Source organism: Bufo bufo, chromosome 7, assembly GCF_905171765.1.
Source record: "Bufo bufo chromosome 7, aBufBuf1.1, whole genome shotgun sequence".
NCBI lineage: Eukaryota > Metazoa > Chordata > Amphibia > Anura > Bufonidae > Bufo > Bufo bufo.
Window position 1 is genome coordinate 21,608,539 of NC_053395.1, and position 18,344 is coordinate 21,626,882.

Sequence of the window (18,344 nt, forward strand, 5' to 3'; positions counted from 1 at the left end):
GACCTGGCACGCCCATGGCGATTCACAGACAGTCCTTTTATTTCAGTGTGCACTGTATAATACTAAATGGAGCACTTGGTGCCAGGTTTCTCCGCAGATCACAGCTGATCGCTGGCAGTGCTAGCAGTGAGACTCCTTATAATCATCTTATCTTATCTTACCCTTCTAAGAGAAGAAAACTGAAAAGAAAGCTCTTCCTGTTTTTGTTGCGTCACATGATATATCACATGATGCCTCTCAGCCAGTCAGCTGCTGTGAAAAGTATCATGTGACAATCACTCCGCCACTCCTTTATGTGACATGTCCCTTACCAAAGCTAAGATTTTATATACATTTTGCCGACATGGTGCATAAGTTTCCACCAGTAAACACACAGATAATATCTATAGATAATTCTACATATTCTACTCCTTTCTTGCTTTGTCAGTGGCTTTGTCCTTTAATTTATTACAATGTCATTTGACATAATTTACATTCTAGAGGTTGGGACAACCCATATTAATGAATGTTTAACATATCTGTTACCTGATATCAGTGGGTCTTATTAATTGCTCCAATTACAGAACATCTCAACGCTTAACTTCCATGGAATGTAATTAGTGCTAAATTAATGGGAATTATGTCATCAGAAATTCTACTTACACCTGGCCGGGCAGCATTCAGAATCTAGATACCGTGCCAATTTCTGGCACCATCTTTGCCTCTGGTGTCATCTTTAGCTCCTGATCCCTCTTCGCCTTTGGTGGCCCTTTGGTTTGGTTCGTTCTCCTGACTTGAGTTATGACTCTGTTCTGTTATTACGCTTCTGTCTGCCTCCTGGTTCAAACTGGGTTCCATCTGGCTATGCCACCCTCATCTCTCTGTATTTTGACCTTGGACCCACTGCTATTGCTAAGGATGCTATGACTCCTGTCCATCTCTAATGATGTCATCAGAACTTCTACTTCCACCTGGCCAGGCAGCTGTCAGCGTCTAGGTATTGTGCTCATATCTGGCATCATCTTTGGCTTCATCTTGGATCTCTTGCTTCATCTTTGGTTCCTGGCCCATCTTTTCCTTTGGTGGTAGATTTTGTTTGTTTTTCCTGGCTTGAGTTATGGCTCTGTTCTCCGACAACATTTCTGTTTGCCCCCTTGATTGAACTCTGCCAATGCCACCCTCTCAGCCATGCTTGGTCCTCGACTCTCTGTTTATTGACTTTGGAGCCACTGCTATTACTAAGGATGGTAGGACTCCTGTCGATATCTGATGATGTCATCAGAACTTCTACTCTCCGGGAAGCTGTGTGCCTCTAGGTTCCATGCCCATATCTGGCTTCATGTTTGGCTTTGGCTTCATCTTTGACCTCTGGCATCATCCTTGATTCCTGGCCTATCTCTTCCTTTGGTGGTAGCTTTGGCTTGTTTTTTTTTGTTTTTTTGGCTTGAGTTATGACTCTGTTCTTCGACTACACTTCTGACTTCCCCCTGGTTCAAACTTGGTTCTATCTGACTATGTCCAGTCACCAATGAGAAGATACTTTGAGGACCATGACATGGGTATTCCAAACCATTGTAAGGAGGTCAAGATTGACTATGAGGGAATTAATTAGACTCAGTTTAGCCAATGTCAGAGTTTACCTTCAGTCTGGGTGATATCTTGGTGGACATTTTTTACTTAGACTCAAAGAAATTAGGTCCTGTTCACATCTGCATTGAAGGTTCCATTACAGTTCAAGTCATATTTGATGGAAGAACAATGGACACCTTAGCAGAACCTGATGGACCCCATTGTAAGTGGAGTCTGTTGGGTGCCATTGGTGTCTGTGGAGCGTAGAATCTGGCATTGCACCATGTTTTCATGTGAGCCTGACTCGTCCGATATTCCTCATTTGTTATCCTCGCCGCCTGTAATTTGTGAGGACACGTCTTGTCACAGTAAATACCATATGTTTACACATTCTTCCGATGTGTTATAATGGTAGACTGTGAGTAACGTATGCGGGAACTATGCACTTATTCATCTCCCAGAATCCTTAGCTCTTGGCATTATTCATAGCTTGTTGGTATTGCAACAGCCCACTTCTCGTGCATGAGGGTGAAGGAGATCGGCATGTGTGCCAACTGACCTGGATAACTTCTTTAATTGAATTTAATAAAGGAGTGTCTTTGAGGTTGGTAAAAAAAAATACGATGACTAAGTGGCCAGGAAGACGATGAATCACGGCGAGGAGGGCGGCACTTGTATATCAGGGATATATATTATCTTAAAGTGGAAGTAACAAAATACAATAATAATTATAATATATAATAATATATAAATATTAATATAATATTAAATATTATTATAATAATAATAATCAGCATTTGTTTTAAGGAAAGTTCCTGTCGTCACAGATTGTTACATTACTAACAATAGTAATGAAGATCAGAGGCCCCTTTAATTAGCTTGTCAGTGTGATACCCAAACATGGTAGTACTAATGAGGGTAATGGCATCCACTAAGCAGCCCCTAAAGTGGGAGGAGCAAAAAAAGTACTTCCTGTGTCTGAGAAATCACATTATACATCATATGATCCCTCTCAGCCAGTCAACAGCTCCAAAAAGGATCTTGAACGACGAGACACAGAGCTGCTGATTGGTCGAGTGTGGTCATGTGATGTGGCGCCAAAGATCCAGGAAGTGCTTTCTTTTCGATAGTATTGAGGGCTGTTAAGCGGATATATTTGCTTCCACTCATTCTTTTTCATTTTTCATTCTTCTGGGTGGGGTTTAGCAGGAGGGTGCATGGCCTACCACGGCCTGGCAGATCTACTATACAACTTTTGACCTCATGCACACGACCGTTGTGTGTTTTGCGGTCCGCAAATTGCAGATCCGCAAAACACGGATGGCGTCCGTGTGCATTCCGCAATTTGCCGAATGGCGCGGACAGCCATTAATATAACTGCCTATTCTTGTCCGCAAAGCGGACAGGAATAGGACAGGTTATAATTTTTTTTGCGGGGCGACGGAATGGAGTAACGGATGCGGAAAGCACACGGAGTGCTGTCCGCATCTTTTGCAGCCCCATTGAAGTGAATGGGTCCGCATCCAAGCCGCAAATACTGCGGCTAGGATGTGGACCAAAACAACGGTCGTGAGCATGAGGCCTTTAGCTGGTGTAGATTTCTGGCGCCAATCAGAGGCCTGCACCTTTCACGATGTACATCCATCCCAGTGTGTCAGAAAATGTGGCTGGGGGAGGTGAGGCTTGATAAATATGTCGCTCAGCCTGGAAGCCGCTCTCTCCAATGCGATGCGACGACTTGTGGTGCATTTCCTCCTCATTGCAATGAATTGATCCGGATGATGAAAGACGCGGCGAGCTCCCGCAGGTGATCATGTCATCCAGACAGTCAGTGCGGGCACACCCCAACATTCAGCAGCGTTTTAATTCCACCCAGGCGAAGGAAGCCATTAAAAGGCATGGCGCCACACCTTTGTAAGTGTTTTCAGCTTTTGTCTCACGTGCGTAGCTTTTAATTACACTTCTCCGAGGGGAGCAGATCGAGGACGACCCAGCTGTAAAGGAAGGAGACTTGGCAGTGCATTGTAACGTATTGCACTGGATTTAGGGAGCGTATGAAAGGGTTATGACTATCATACCTTCCTCAGTGCCAAATGCACTACCAAGGTGGTTCTGATTGGTGCGTAAAGCGTTGCTTGGATTTAATTAAAAACTAAGTATCCCATAATGATGCAACTGGTAAATGCATTGAAGTCGCTCTGTGCCGACACCTTTGGCACCATTTCTGCTGGATAAGTGAAATATGTACACATGTTCCAACCTGGCATTGACTAGTCGCACAAGTGCCACCAATTACGCCACATCCATCAAATAAAATCTGTCGGCCGTTAGGACAAATTTTTGATGAGTGCCCGTCTCCGTTGTGCCCTATCCTTGACCAGGGTAGGCACTTCTGCACTGGTTAATTTCTTATCTCTATAGTGGTCTGATCCGTTCTTTTCTAAAAGGGCACATAGGGGGAATTTATTAAAAGGGTGTTCCAGGAGTACAATTTTAATGATCTGTTCTAGGGCTAGGCCATCAGTATCCGATCGGTGAGGTCTAACTCCTATCCACTGTTTGAAGAGGCCACGGCGTTCTTCATAGACCGGTGACGTCACATTCGTCAGTCACATGACCTATGTGCAAGTGAATTTCGCCTGGGCTGCAATACCAAGCATAGCCTCTATACAATGTACAGCGCTGTGCTTGGTGAGGTGTCACAGCTGTAGCTGATCAGCTACCAATCAGATATTGAGGAATTAGGGTCCATTCACACGTCCATATGTGTTTTGGGGATCCGCAAATTGCACATCCGCAAAACACGGACACTGGCAATGTGCGTTCTGCATTTTGCAGACTGCACATCGCCGGTACTCTCATAGAGAATGCCTTTTCTTGTCCGCAATTGCGGACAAGAATAGGACATGTTCTATTTTGTTGCGGAAGGGCTCTCGTGTCGAGGACAGGGCGTGATCATACATCATACCAAGTCCTTGGACCTCCTGTTCAGTCTGTAGTTAATGTTCTATTGTTTGATCCAGGAACAGGTAAATCTCTGTTCATCACTCCATGTGCACAGGTCACTGCTGTGACGAATGTACTCAACACGGTCTGCACCGGCCATGTGTTTATTGCTGGAATATCTATGGTGGTCCTTGATCTTTCATAAAACTAGGGCTATGCGATGATGATGGTCACCTGGGCAAAAAAATCTGTGCTCTTGCCGTCTATGAAGGCAAAATTGCATGAAGCTTGAGACCAAAATTCCAGCAAGTTTGGATTTGTCAACAGTCTCATCATGTTGGGTCAGAAGCCACAATGTGACCACATTAACAGTCATTAGATGTAATGACACAATGTGACATTGCAACCTTCGTGACCAAAGTCATCATGACACCATAGTATGTACTGACAACCAGGATATTCCAATATTGAAGAACCAGTAGATGTTGAAGTCCAATGAAAAGCTTGGAAGACACGCACAGGTAGCTCGCTCTTGTAGTTTTCCTCTTGGAGTATTGCATAAGTAGTCCACCAGGAATATCTATCTCTGGAATGAATGACACGCAGGGCATGCTGATGCTTCATAAGAAAGAAATAATAAACACAATATTACGTCACCCAACACAAGGAATGTGACGCACGTACATCACTGCTGAAATATGCCGCACAGAAAAATAAATTCTGTGATTACAACCAGCGAGCAAAATGGGCAAGGAAATACCTGATGGCCAAGGCAAAATGACACAACCAAAGACAGAACCTACGGTATATACTGAACATAATCCATGGTAGAAAAAAGAAAGACAAAATATAGCACCAGTGATAGAACCTTGACAAAGATAAAACAGATCCAAAGACCGAACATAGCCAATGATGGAACAGAACCAAAGGCTGAACATAGCCAATGATACAACAGGACCAAAGTTCGAACATAGCCAATGACAGAACAGAACCAAAGACCGAACATAGCCAATCACAGAAGAGAACCAAAATCCAAACATAGGCAATGATAGACCATAGCCAAAGACTGAACATAGTCCATCATAGACAATATCGAAAGACGAAAGCTGAAGACTGAACATAGTCAATGATAGAACAGAATCAAAGACCAAACATAGCCAGTGACAGAACACAACAGAACCAAAGACTGAACATAACAAAAGACCGAACAGTGCCAGTGATAGAACAGACCCAAAGACCAAACATAGCCAGTGACAGAACACAACAGAACCAAAGACTGAACATAACCAAAGACCGAACAGAGCCAGTGATAGAACATAACCAAAGGCCGAACATAGGCAAGGATAGAACAGACCCAAATACCAAACATAGCCAGTGACAGAAGACAACAGAACCAAAGACCGAACATAGCCAATGATAGAACAGAACCAAAGGCCGAACATAGCCAATGATAGAACAGAACCAAAGGCCGAACATAGGCAAGGATAGAACAGACCCAAATACCAAACATAGCCAGTGACAGGACACAACAGAACCAAAGACTGAACATAACCAATGATAGAACAGAACCAAAGACCCAACATAGCCAATGATAGAATAGAACCAAAGGCTGAACATAGGCAATGATAGAACAGAACCAAAGACCAAACATAGCCAGTGACAGAACACAACAGAACCAAAGACTGAACATAACCAAAGACCGAACATAGCCAATGATAGAACAGAACCAAAGGCTGAACATAGGCAATGATAGAACAGAACCAAAGGCCAAACATAGCCAGTGACAGAACACAACAGAACCAAAGACTGAACATAACCAAAGACCGAACAGAGCCAGTGATAGAACAGAACCAAAGGCCGAACATAGGCAAGGATAGAACAGACCCAAATACCAAACATAGCCAGTGACAGAACACAACAGAACCAAAGACTGAACATAACCAATGATAGAACAGAACCAAAGGCCGAACATAGCCAATGATAGAACAGAACCAAAGGCCGAACATAGGCAAGGATAGAACAGACCCAAATACCAAACATAGCCAGTGACAGGACACAACAGAACCAAAGACTGAACATAACCAATGATAGAACAGAACCAAAGACCCAACATAGCCAATGATAGAATAGAACCAAAGGCTGAACATAGGCAATGATAGAACAGAACCAAAGACCAAACATAGCCAGTGACAGAACACAACAGAACCAAAGACTGAACATAACCAAAGACCGAACATAGCCAATGATAGAACAGAACCAAAGGCTGAACATAGGCAATGATAGAACAGAACCAAAGGCCAAACATAGCCAGTGACAGAACACAACAGAACCAAAGACTGAACATAACCAAAGACCGAACAGAGCCAGTGATAGAACAGAACCAAAGGCCGAACATAGGCAAGGATAGAACAGACCCAAATACCAAACATAGCCAGTGACAGAACACAACAGAACCAAAGACTGAACATAACCAATGATAGAACAGAACCAAAGGCCGAACATAGCCAATGATAGAACAGAACCAAAGGCCGAACATAGGCAATGATACAACAGAAATAAAAGCCAAACAAAGCTAATGAAAGAATAGAACCAAAGAACGAACATAGCCAATGATATATAATAGCCAAAGACTAAACATAGTCAATGATAGAACAGAACCTAAGACCAAACATAGCAAATGACAGACCATAGGGAAACAAAACACTCAGGCTACTTTCACATTAGTTTTTTTTGCGGATCCGTCATGGATCTGCAAAAACGCTTCCGTTACAATAAAACAACCGCATGCATTCTTCATTTACAGATCCGGTTGTATTATGTCTTCTATAGCCATGACGGATCTGTCTTGAACAACTTTGAAAGTCAGAGTGTCAGAGAAAACGGATCCGTCCCCATTGACTTACATTGTGCGTCTTGCTCCGCACCACATCGCGGACAGAAAAACGATGGGGATGCATTTTGGTGCATTCCATTTAGTTCAGTTCAGTTTTGTCCACAATGAATGAGGACAAAGCTGAAGCGTTTTCATCCTATGACGGATCTCAATAGCGGAATTGAAAACGCTAATGTGAACGAAGCCTTAGCTTTATCTGTCAAAACAAGACCATATCTTGTCAGGCAGGGATCTATTGACCTTATCAGATTTTCTGTCACAATTTTTCATGTTTTTTTCCACTATTTGCAGGATAGTGACTGTGGTCCTTGTGATAATCAGCGTGGTCTGGATTCCCATCCTACAGAATGCCAACAGCGGGCAGCTCTATGTATACATCCAGTCTGTCACCAGCTACTTGGCACCCCCAGTCACAGCCGTGTTTGGCTTGGCGATATTTTGGAAGAGAGCCAACGAGCAGGTAAACCCCAATGCTGTACACAATGCTTAACAATGGACATATCACAATAGGGCGCACCCAACGAACACAGCGAGTCTTAGCACACACAATGAACAGAATCACTTTCTGATCAAGGTCACTGGTCACAATGAATGTGAACATGGAGAGTCATGACAGGATGATCACCGTAATGACTTAAATGAGGATGACTGGGGAGTGGTTCACGGCTGTGTCCTTAAGCCGATTGATCTTTGATTCTAGCCGCACGTTTTCACTGTACTTTAGAAGTGGATGTCATTTGTCCCTTTTAAATGCACTAAAGACAAAAGATTTAGGTGTTAAGTCAACAAAATAGTACAGTCTGTCCTGTCAGGCGGCTTCTAAACAATGATGTCATGGTAAGACTCTCTCCGCTTGCTTGAGGAAGACTTTGTGTAACTTTACACCTGTATAGAAGGTGTTTGAAGACACTTTAGATAAGAAGCCATAGCTCAGAGTGCTGCAAGTCGATCTCACATTGGGTGGCACATCTGGAAGAAAGCCATGTTGCCCAGTGGTTCTCCTCCAGTCAGTGGTGCCTCCAGAATGGCTTGACACCACTGATTGGAGAGGAGTGGACAACCCTTCCTCTTAAGATCTCCACCGGGGCGATCAGATGGGATTGCTGGGGGAAGATCTGGTTGGCCACACATTTCTCCCACAACGGCCGCTGCAAGGGAAATGTGTCACATGCCAGCCATTCAAATGAAGGCCAAACACATATAATCCATGGACAGGGCAGGTCTGTCAGAGATATGGACAACTGCTCCACTTTTCCTTTGCAACAGTATCGATAAGTCATAGCCGGGGTCTGGGCCAAATGGCAGATTCCCTAGGATTGGTTTTCATACCTGACCCTATAAGCAGGGGTGGACTGGGAACTTCTAGTGACCCTGTAAAAAATGACCCTTGTATGGTACCCCACTCGAGGTTGCATCACATGCATAGTTGCCAAGAGTCCAGAATTTGCCAGGAATGTACCAAATTTTTTCATAGCTTATTTAAAACCCACCTATTAGTGGGTGTTCTTGGCGGCAGCAATTTAGGTAAGTATGCTCATGGTGCACAACAGGGCAACTATTCACAGTCCTCTGTAGTGGGGGGTTGCAGGGTCAATAGCTCAGGCCTACCCCAGAAGTGGCCCAAAACCCCAGAAGTTATCCAGGACAGTGACCTCTCCGCGGACGAGTGCTCACTCAAGTGGTCAGTGACAGCAGTCCAGAGCAGGTCCACAATGCAGGTGGCTGTCCGATACCACTCCATCAAATTGCAGGGTCTCTTTCACCAGGCCCAGATCCTCCTCACTGCTAACTAGAGGTAGGTGCACCTTGTCTCAGCAGCACTCCATATGTCATCCTCTGACCGACTGACCCCTAGGGGGGGCTACGACCTGGCCTCACATAGAACGCCATATCATGTGCTGCATCCTGGGACGTGTCCGTCCTGCAGGTTGTCAGCACTTAACAGGTGTGGAGGGCCAGAGGCAAGGCTGGATAATGCAGCAGAAGGTGTCAGGCTGGCTCCAGAGAGTCGTCACCTTCATTTGGGATAATTGCTGCATTGTGAAAACAGGTGTGTGTAGATTCCTGGCTTCAGAATAAATCCTAATCCCATCATTAATCCCCCTCCCCTGATAAAAGTGGGAGTTTTTCATAAGTTCTGCACGTCTACAGACGTTGAGGCGGGGGATGGAAACTGATTCATTGATTCAGACTTCCTGATATAGTATGATATCCTGAAATCCAAAGCAATTTTAGTATTAGGGTGTGTAGACTTTAGCAACTGATGTTTTGGTTGTCAATAAAATGTAAAGCAACTAGACCATTAAAAACTACTGTTTTGTGTCTACAGCTCCTATGCAGACCCATGTATCTCCATAGTGACAGACTACAAACAAACCCTGTGTAGTCTGATCCTGCGGTCATAATTTTATTTTTACTCTGCCCCCATACAGTCGGTACATTAGCAAATAAGGGGGACACATTATGATTGTGGTCAGCCATATTATCACCAGGTTCTCCAGACTTTTCTCTCTTACCTTCTCTTAGTTCTTCCTGGCATTCAATCACTTGAGGAGAAACCTCCCTTCCCATTCCTCTCACCATGCATGATTGAATCAGTGGCCAAACATTTACATACCTGCCAGCAGGATCCACCTTATTCAACCAGACATAATGCCTGGTAGGGTTGCTCATGCTGATTGAAATATTACCTGTCTTGTGAAAATCGGTTGTGGCGTTCCCAAGAAAAAAGACTTTTATTCTTTATGAAAATGAGGGCTTCAGTGCACCAAGGGGCGGGGCCTAGTCCGTCAGTGCACCTCAGCCTTCCAGTGTCGGCCACGCCCCCTCGTCGGTGCCCTGATGTAAAAGTCTATTTTTCTCAGGAACACCACAACCGATTTTCATAAGAAAAGTATCTTTTTATTCAGCAGGGTCAACCCTACCAGGCAATATGCCTGTTGTAACAGAAGCAAGGAATTCTGGGAAAGATATTTCAATGGTGACAACAGTGAGGGAGGAAGTAGCTAACTTCTTTTTAGACAAGCGTTGGATTAGAAACCAATATGGTTGTCAGATGGGACAATCCTTAGTAATCTCAAATTAAAGGGAACCCATCAAGCGTAGGAGGAGCTGAGCAGATTGATATATTTTTGAGAAAAAAAAAAACTAATTTTAAATTGCAATTTATTACAAGCTGAGTCCATTCTGGGTTTAGGAGTCCAGTGGGCGGTCCTATTAATGACTGATAGTTACTTCTTCCATCTCGTCTGAGACAAGTGTGTGCAGCACAGAGAGGCAGCGTATTGTATGTATTGTACCTCCCATGTGATTGCCTGTATCCAAAGTGTGGTCACCCAAAATAGCAGTAACCGGAAGTCCCTTGTACTGTGCAGAAATGTGTGGCTTCAGCTATAATGCTAATATACGGTGCAATGGCGAGAGATGATGGCGGTACACTCATACGTCGCACTTCCCATGTCTCCTCTTCTCTCCTCACAGGGAGCATTCTGGGGTCTTATGATCGGCCTGGTGGTCGGATTAGCTCGGATGATTATGGAGTTTGTGTATCCCATCCCCCGCTGCGGAGTTCACGATGCGCGGCCGTCCATTCTGAAGGACGTTCATTACCTGCACTTCGCCATCATTTTATGTGCATTGACGGTGGGAGTAGTAGTCGGGATAAGTCTGCTAACGGAGCCGCCCCTCAAGTCTCAGGTAGGTGTAATCCATGGTAACATACACCAAGAGACCAGGAGAGCTTTCTTCCCACGCTACTAGAAATAGCGGAAATCTTGAAAACAATTACCTGGCCAACCCCCACCTTTTCTTTTTAGGAAAAAACTGTCGACGTTAATGCAGTAATTTAACATAGGTGGTGCTTGTTTCCATCGGCATAATCTTTATTGTATATCTGATGCCCTAGTGCCAGCAGTGCCAGTCAGAACAGCGCCATGTGTAATGCCAAAGCCTGGGGCCAAAATCAGAAGCTAGTTTTCTTGTTTTGATGTTCTCCATCTCAGTCCTTACGGCAAAGTAAAGGTAAAGCACATCATCGATCTGCCATTCAGCTCCAGAAGAGCATCCGTGGCCACCGACAAGACGTTACATAGATGTATGTGGTCAATATGGCTGCCACCGACCATCTCAGGTCTACACACCCTACCACTGAGAGAGCAATGACCTAGATCTCTCCTCTACAGGTTAAAAACCTCACATGGTGGACAATCCCCCGGGGAAGAAGCCCGCCCGAGATCACACTCAGGAAAGTTTCCACCCGAAGCCATTCGTCCCCAGGAGAGAATGAAGGTGGGCTCATTGTGATGTGTTATGGTGTCAGGTAGCGGCAGCGGTGGTATCACGGTAGTCCATGGCACACATGCCTACTGATGCCCTTTGATATTGCCATTTTCACCCATCTTTGTTTTTTGTCATTTCTTTGGACAGTTCCAGCCAATTGTTCCCCGCGAAGCCGGACCTGGAGCAGCATGCTGTGCAAACCCCCCACAGAACCGGTGGACTCTTCCACCCAGCTCCAGCAAAGAAGCATTAAGGAGGATCCATTCTGGGCGCGGGTGTGCTGCGTCAACGCCATCATTCTCATGTGCGTCAACATTTTCTTCTATGCATACTTTGCCTGAAGACCAACAGGAGCAGGAAACATTGTGTAAACATTACCCACATGAGTGTCCTTTAAATTAACTATTTCACTGTTAGCCATCAGTACATGGTAAAGGTTCATGTTGGTCCATTTACTGCCAGCCTGTGCCATGGTTCCGTTTTTTACTGCCATACAGGGACTCTACACTGTACCTGTATGTATGTCAGAATATGGCTTCCTGCCCCGGTAACCTCACACCGCATGACTCATGCTTTTTACACAGAAGTCAAGATGGCGGACCACCAAGGCTAAAGAGGCCGGTGACATTCCTGAGATTGTGTGCAGTCATAAAGTGCGATTACTGAATAAAAGGTGTTATTAATGAGCGGCCTCCTCTCGTAACTCACAGCAGAGGCTCGTACAGGCGGCTATTTATTGGGATGAGTCTCAGGAAATCACAGAGCATCAAAAATAATTCACAGCGAACAGTGAGTCACTGACCCGAGAACCGCGTCCTGGAGAGGCGCACGGACATGTCATCTCCAGGCCTACAGGGCATAAACTGCACATAGGGGTCTGGAGATGGCAAATAACGTTATAAGGTTCCCACATAACAGTGACATCCACAGTGCCTCCATAACAGTGACATCCACAGTGCCTCCATAACAGTGACATCCACAGTGCCTCCATAACAGTGACATCCACAGTGACCCCATAACAGTGACATCCACAGTGCCCCCAAAACAGTGACAGCCACGGTGCCACCATAACAGTGACAGCCACAGTGCCCCCATAACAGTAACATCCACAGTGCCCCATAACAGTGACATCCACAGTGCCCCCGTAACAGTGACATCCACAGTGCCCCATAACAGTGACATCCACAGTGCCCCCATAACAGTGACATCCACACTGCTCCCATAACAGTGACATCCACAGTGCCCCTATAACAGTGACATCCACAGTGCCCCCATAACAGTGACATCCACGGTGCCCCCATAACAGTGACATCCACAGTGCCCCCATAACAGTGACATCCACAGTGCCCCCATAACAGTGACATCCACACTGCTCCCATAACAGTGACATCCACAATGCCCCTATAACAGTGACATCCACAGTGCCCCCATAACAGTGACATCCACAGTGCCCCCATAACAGTGACATCCATACTGCCCCCATAACAGTGACATCCACACTGCCCCCATAACAGTGACATCCACAGTGCCCCCATAACAGTGACATTCACACTGTCCCCATAACAGTGACATCCACACTGCTCCCATAACAGTGACATCCACAGTGCCCCCATAACAGTGACATCCACACTGCCCCATAACAGTGACATCCACAGTGCCCCCATAACAGTGACATCCACAGTGCCCCCCATAACAGTGACATCCACACTGCTCCCATAACAGTGACATCCACAGTGCCCCCATAAGAGTAACATCCACAGTGCCCCATAACAGTGACATCCACAGTGCCCCCGTAACAGTGACATCCACAGTGCCCCGTAACAGTGACATCCACAGTGCCCCCATAACAGTGACATCCACACTGCTCCCATAACAGTGACATCCACAGTGCCCCTATAACAGTGACATCCACAGTGCCCCCATAACAGTGACATCCACAGTGCCCCCATAACAGTGACATCCACACTGCCCCCATAACAGTGACATCCACACTGCCCCCATAACAGTGACATCCACAGTGCCCCTATAACAGTGACATCCACAGTGCCCCATAACAGTGACATCCACAGTGCCCCCATAACAGTGACATCCACAGTGCCCCCCATAACAGTGACATCCACACTGCTCCCATAACAGTGACATCCACAGTGCCCCCATAACAGTGACATCCACACTGCCCCCATAACAGTGACATCCACACTGCCCCCATAACAGTGACATCCACAGTGCCCCTATAACAGTGACATCCACAGTGCCCCATAACAGTGACATCCACACTGCTCCCATAACAGTGACATCCACAGTGCCCCCCATAACAGTGACATCCACAGTGCCCCCATAACAGTGACATCCACAGTGCCCCCCATAACAGTGACATCCACACTGCTCCCATAACAGTGACATCCACAGTGCCCCATAACAGTGACATCCACAGTGCCCCCATAACAGTGACATCCACACTGTCCCATAACAGTGACATCCACAGTGCCCCCCATAACAGTGACATCCACACTGCTCCCATAAGTGACATCCACAGTGCCCCCATAACAGTGACAACCACAGTGCCCCATAGCAGTGACATCCACAGTGCCCCCATAGCAGTGACATCCACAGTGCCCCCATAACAGTGACATCCACAGTGCCCCCATAACAGTGACATCCACAGTGCCCCCATAACAGTGACATCCACAGTGCCCCCATAACAGTGACCTCCACAGTGCCCCCATAACAGTGACATCCACAGTGCCCCCATAACAACCGTGACATCCACAGTGCCCCCATAACAACCGTGACATCCACAGCGCCTCCATAACAGTGACCTCCACAGTGCCCCCATAACAGTGACATCCACAGTGCCCCCATAACAGTGACCTCCACAGTGCCCCCATAACAGTGACCTCCACAGTGCCCCCATGACTAGGTATACTACATTGGGATGGGTAAATGTCAGGAAGCCGGACCATATGATGTGTAATAGAAATCTATAGGTCCATACTCTCCAGCTGTGCAGAGCCATATAGAAGAAGCTGGAAAATCATGGAATCCAGTTCACGGAGGCAGTAAATGGCTGAGCCGTGTGTAATCCGCATCACAGCAATTACAGACTTCGGGACCTCGCTAACTATGCAAATACCTCCCGGCAATTATAGGCTTTGTAATGCTGAGCATTGTCCGCATGTCATAGAGAGGGAGCACCATATGACGGGGGGTATGCTGCGCTGCGGGGTGACGGTCACAGCGTCTCGGCTCCCCCACCTTATCCATCAGGACCATCAGTGATGGCTGTTCACTTCCTCCAGGCATGAGGGTGGCCGAAATCCATTGCATCCGAATAGTTATCTTCCAGTAAAATCACCAGAGTGACGGCGAATGTATTATGAAGCGCGCACCATTTTGAATGAATTTGCACTAAATTAGAAACCTTGTGCCTGGTCTAAGAATAAGTTAGGCTCTGTTCACACCGCTGTCAGGGCGGGTCTGATGCAGTTTCCCTCATAGTCAATGGGAACAATAAAACCACATGCAGGGCTATTCGTCACATCATAACAATGGCCACCACGACCGATCCCAATGATCTCTATTACGTCAGTGTGATCGGCTGGCCGCGGTTGATATCTGTTGTGTGATCCATCCACCACTGCATCATGCTTTCTGACCTGTGTCGTATACTGGTGTTCTTTGAGCGCTGAAACGTTTCCACTAGACTTTCTGTATCAAATCCTCATGGTCTTCAAGATCTCTGCTTGCTGTCATTCATTAGTAATCCTCATTGCTTACATTCAGTCTTGACTTATAAAGAGCCGAAGGTTCACGGCTCATTAGAAGGCCCAGCTCTGATAGCTTACTGTAAGGGTCAGTTCACACTGTGGGTTTTACAGTGGAATTTTGGATGCGGACAACCACGCCAACATTTCTCCGAAAAAACGCACCAGTGGCCCTGGCCTTTCTGCCTCCCATTAATTTCAATGGGAGACAGCACTGAGGATCACGGAGCAGCTGCTTAAAACCACGGCTGTTCCAAAACAGGACATGTCCCATCTCGGTGCAGCCGCGGTTATAAACCGCTGTTCCACGATCCCCCCCCCCCATTGAGATGTATGGGACGCAGCAAGGACGCGGACGCAGGCAGGTTTTCACCAGAATTTCAGCGTGGCTGTCCGTGCCAAAATTCCACTGCAGTGTGAACATCCTCTAAGGGTAGATTCAGACGCGGCAGATTTTTGTTGCAAAAAGTTCTGCCACTAAAAATCAGATCTGAATGGGGTTGATTTGGCGGCAAGCACGTGGATTTCTGCAAGCCCATTCAGATGAATGTAAGAGTAGCCAAAATTGATGCAAGAAATCTGCTGTGCGTCTCATGAGAAATTAACAGAGACATTACAGTATATGGGAAAATTGTATAGCTTTCCATTATATAACAATATAACTTTACTTAATTATTTCCCCCGTGGATCTAATAAAAGGAAAATCCAATAACCCAGCGTTTACTTCATTTATAGCCGTGTCCTATGCCGGACTGTACTGCCCTGAACCAGACAGACAGCAGGTAAGTATCACCCAGATGGGATGTACAGGATTAGCAAAAAATTGGTATCCTTTGTTTTCCCAGAAACGGCGCCACACTTGACCCTTGGCCACGTCTGGTATTGCAGCTTGTATTCGCTTGGATAAGTCTGAGCTGCAATACCAGATATAACCCATGGATAGGTGTGGTGCTGTTTCTGCCCAAAAAAAAAAAAAAAAGGCGGACCCTTTTTCTGCTCCTGGACATCCCCTTTTAATGAATGAATTATTTATTGACCTCATGGGGTGAAGTCAACCGTGAGACCCATCACGTCGTCAAACACATGATTTCATATTTTTCCAGTTGGCATCTGTGCTTACAATATATTTTTAGCAGTTAATATCAAGACTGCTTTGCATAAAGAAAGAGGACGCTGAAAAAGGAAGTCCACGGGGATCCCAGAAGCTGTCGTCGCCCCGTGCTTCGCCCGCACAGCTGAAGACACCCACGCTAGCTCCGATAAGATATTACTTTCCTGGAGCCGTTCTCTTCCTGCCCTGACAGACAGCTCAGACTTTTCTTGAAGACACCGAGGACCACCTTTATTTTTATGTATTGAAATCCAAAATTTCTTGAGCTTGAGGGTTACTTCTGGTGGGTTCCATATTTATGCTTCTGTGTCAGGGGCCAACAATCTCTTTAGGTCAAGGAGACTTGTGAGGCCAGTGTCTGCCACAGGATCACGGGAACTCGTGGTCACGCCCGTCGTAAAATGACGGATGCCTGGTATACCACCTAAAACCAGGTGCTTTAGTTTGCGCTTTCACCACCTCATGTCCCTTCCCCATATGCATCTCACCCCTCATTTCTGATTGGTTCCACTAGGTCATCATGGGTAGCAAAAGTAAAGATAACCTATATACAAATATACCATATGGCCTACTAAAACTAGGGGTGGATGGGGTACTTATACACTTCTACCAATGGCAGCAGAGATCTGACACAGAGGTTGTAAAGCGCCCGTGTCAGATCTCATCACAACTGACCTGAGTACTGAGCATTGATCTTCTTTTTTTCTCAAAAATAGGCAGGATAATTTTTGGACAAATTGGATATTTCCTGCTTCCGCTGGTGATATCCACAAAGGCTCAGCTTTAGAAGCGATTAAAGCAGGGTAGCTCAACTAGAAGAAGGTTGCTCCTTGAAATAGGCTTCAAACTAGGGGGGATAGTCTTGTAGACTATGAGTAGGAGACCATGTGTAGAAGGCCATACCAATTACCTCAGAATATCCTTATGAACTTTCAGAACAGAATTTCTTGCCCCCAAAAAGGTAAAATACCCCCTTTTTTTTTTATTAAAGTCTCTTGCGAGAATGAAGAGAAGTTAAACTGAGCCTATACGCAATGTTCTCCACCTTATTAGTTGAGTAGAGTTCGTCACCCTTGACCACCTCTTATCAAAGTACGTTCTCATCTACTGAAGTATGACCCTGATAATAGAGATCACTGGTGGATCTGGTTGACATAGTTCAGTGGAAAAAGGCCAATCTTTCCGGAAATCCTTCCTCTCCACCAGTTGGGATCAGAGTTGTCCATGACTTCGATGATGTCCCCTCGTTGAAATGACAGTTCTGAAGCTTTCTCTGAGAAGAAGTTGTACTGAGCCTGGACAAACTGCTTCTTTCTCTGCTGGTAAAGAAAACAGAATATTACTAGTGATGTCTTCATATGACAGATTAGGGGAAAATAGGGACAGCCATGGGTGTGATATTTGGCCCATGTTGACCATGTTCAAATATTCTAATTCTTCGCTGTATATTCTTAAGTATAGATTGCTGTTAATATGTTTTGTAAGCGCTTGTGAAAGACACATGACTCAAGAGAGCACAGAAAAAAAATCTCGGGGAGCTTAAGGCTATGGCTACTCCCAGACGTTTCATCTTCCCCAAACACGTGATCACCACCACTCCCTATACATTAAGCAGAATCAGCAAAAGACTGCATCAGCCGAGTTCTGGCAGAACTACATAGCCTTCATCATTGTGGAGGATAGTATGAAAAAAGCAAAACAAAACCCAAAACCTTATTAAAGGATTCTCACATGGATGATCACTCAGTGGACAATGAGGTGAGGGCTTAGTGCTTGTTCGGTACAAGCTGATATCATTCTGAGG

At 45.7% G+C, this 18,344-nt stretch overlaps 2 protein-coding genes across 5 annotated transcripts in view; one reads left to right on the forward strand and one right to left on the reverse strand.

Moving 5' to 3' along the window:
• SLC5A10 (solute carrier family 5 member 10) overlaps positions 1 to 12,349 on the forward strand; it is a 109,916-nt gene extending 97,567 nt beyond the window's left edge. For all 3 annotated transcript variants that reach the window (XM_040439461.1, XM_040439462.1, XM_040439460.1), the window contains 4 exons: positions 7,679 to 7,847; positions 10,868 to 11,083; positions 11,569 to 11,674; positions 11,813 to 12,349. In XM_040439461.1, coding sequence (XP_040295395.1) covers positions 7,679 to 7,847; positions 10,868 to 11,083; positions 11,569 to 11,674; positions 11,813 to 12,006 — 685 coding nt within the window. In that variant the 3' untranslated portion in view covers positions 12,007 to 12,349. The remainder of the gene's footprint in view (positions 1 to 7,678; positions 7,848 to 10,867; positions 11,084 to 11,568; positions 11,675 to 11,812) is intronic.
• A 3,610-nt stretch (positions 12,350 to 15,959) lies between these two features.
• The window catches only part of LOC121007512 (GRB2 related adaptor protein), a 57,288-nt gene continuing 54,903 nt past the window's right edge, over positions 15,960 to 18,344 (reverse strand). The window contains exon 6 of one of the 2 annotated variants that reach the window (XM_040439482.1): positions 15,960 to 17,856. In XM_040439482.1, the coding sequence (XP_040295416.1) occupies positions 17,674 to 17,856 (183 nt within the window). In that variant the 3' untranslated portion in view covers positions 15,960 to 17,673. Of the gene's footprint in view, positions 17,860 to 18,344 lie in introns of both variants that reach the window. The other variant, XM_040439481.1, reaches the window with a different exon arrangement.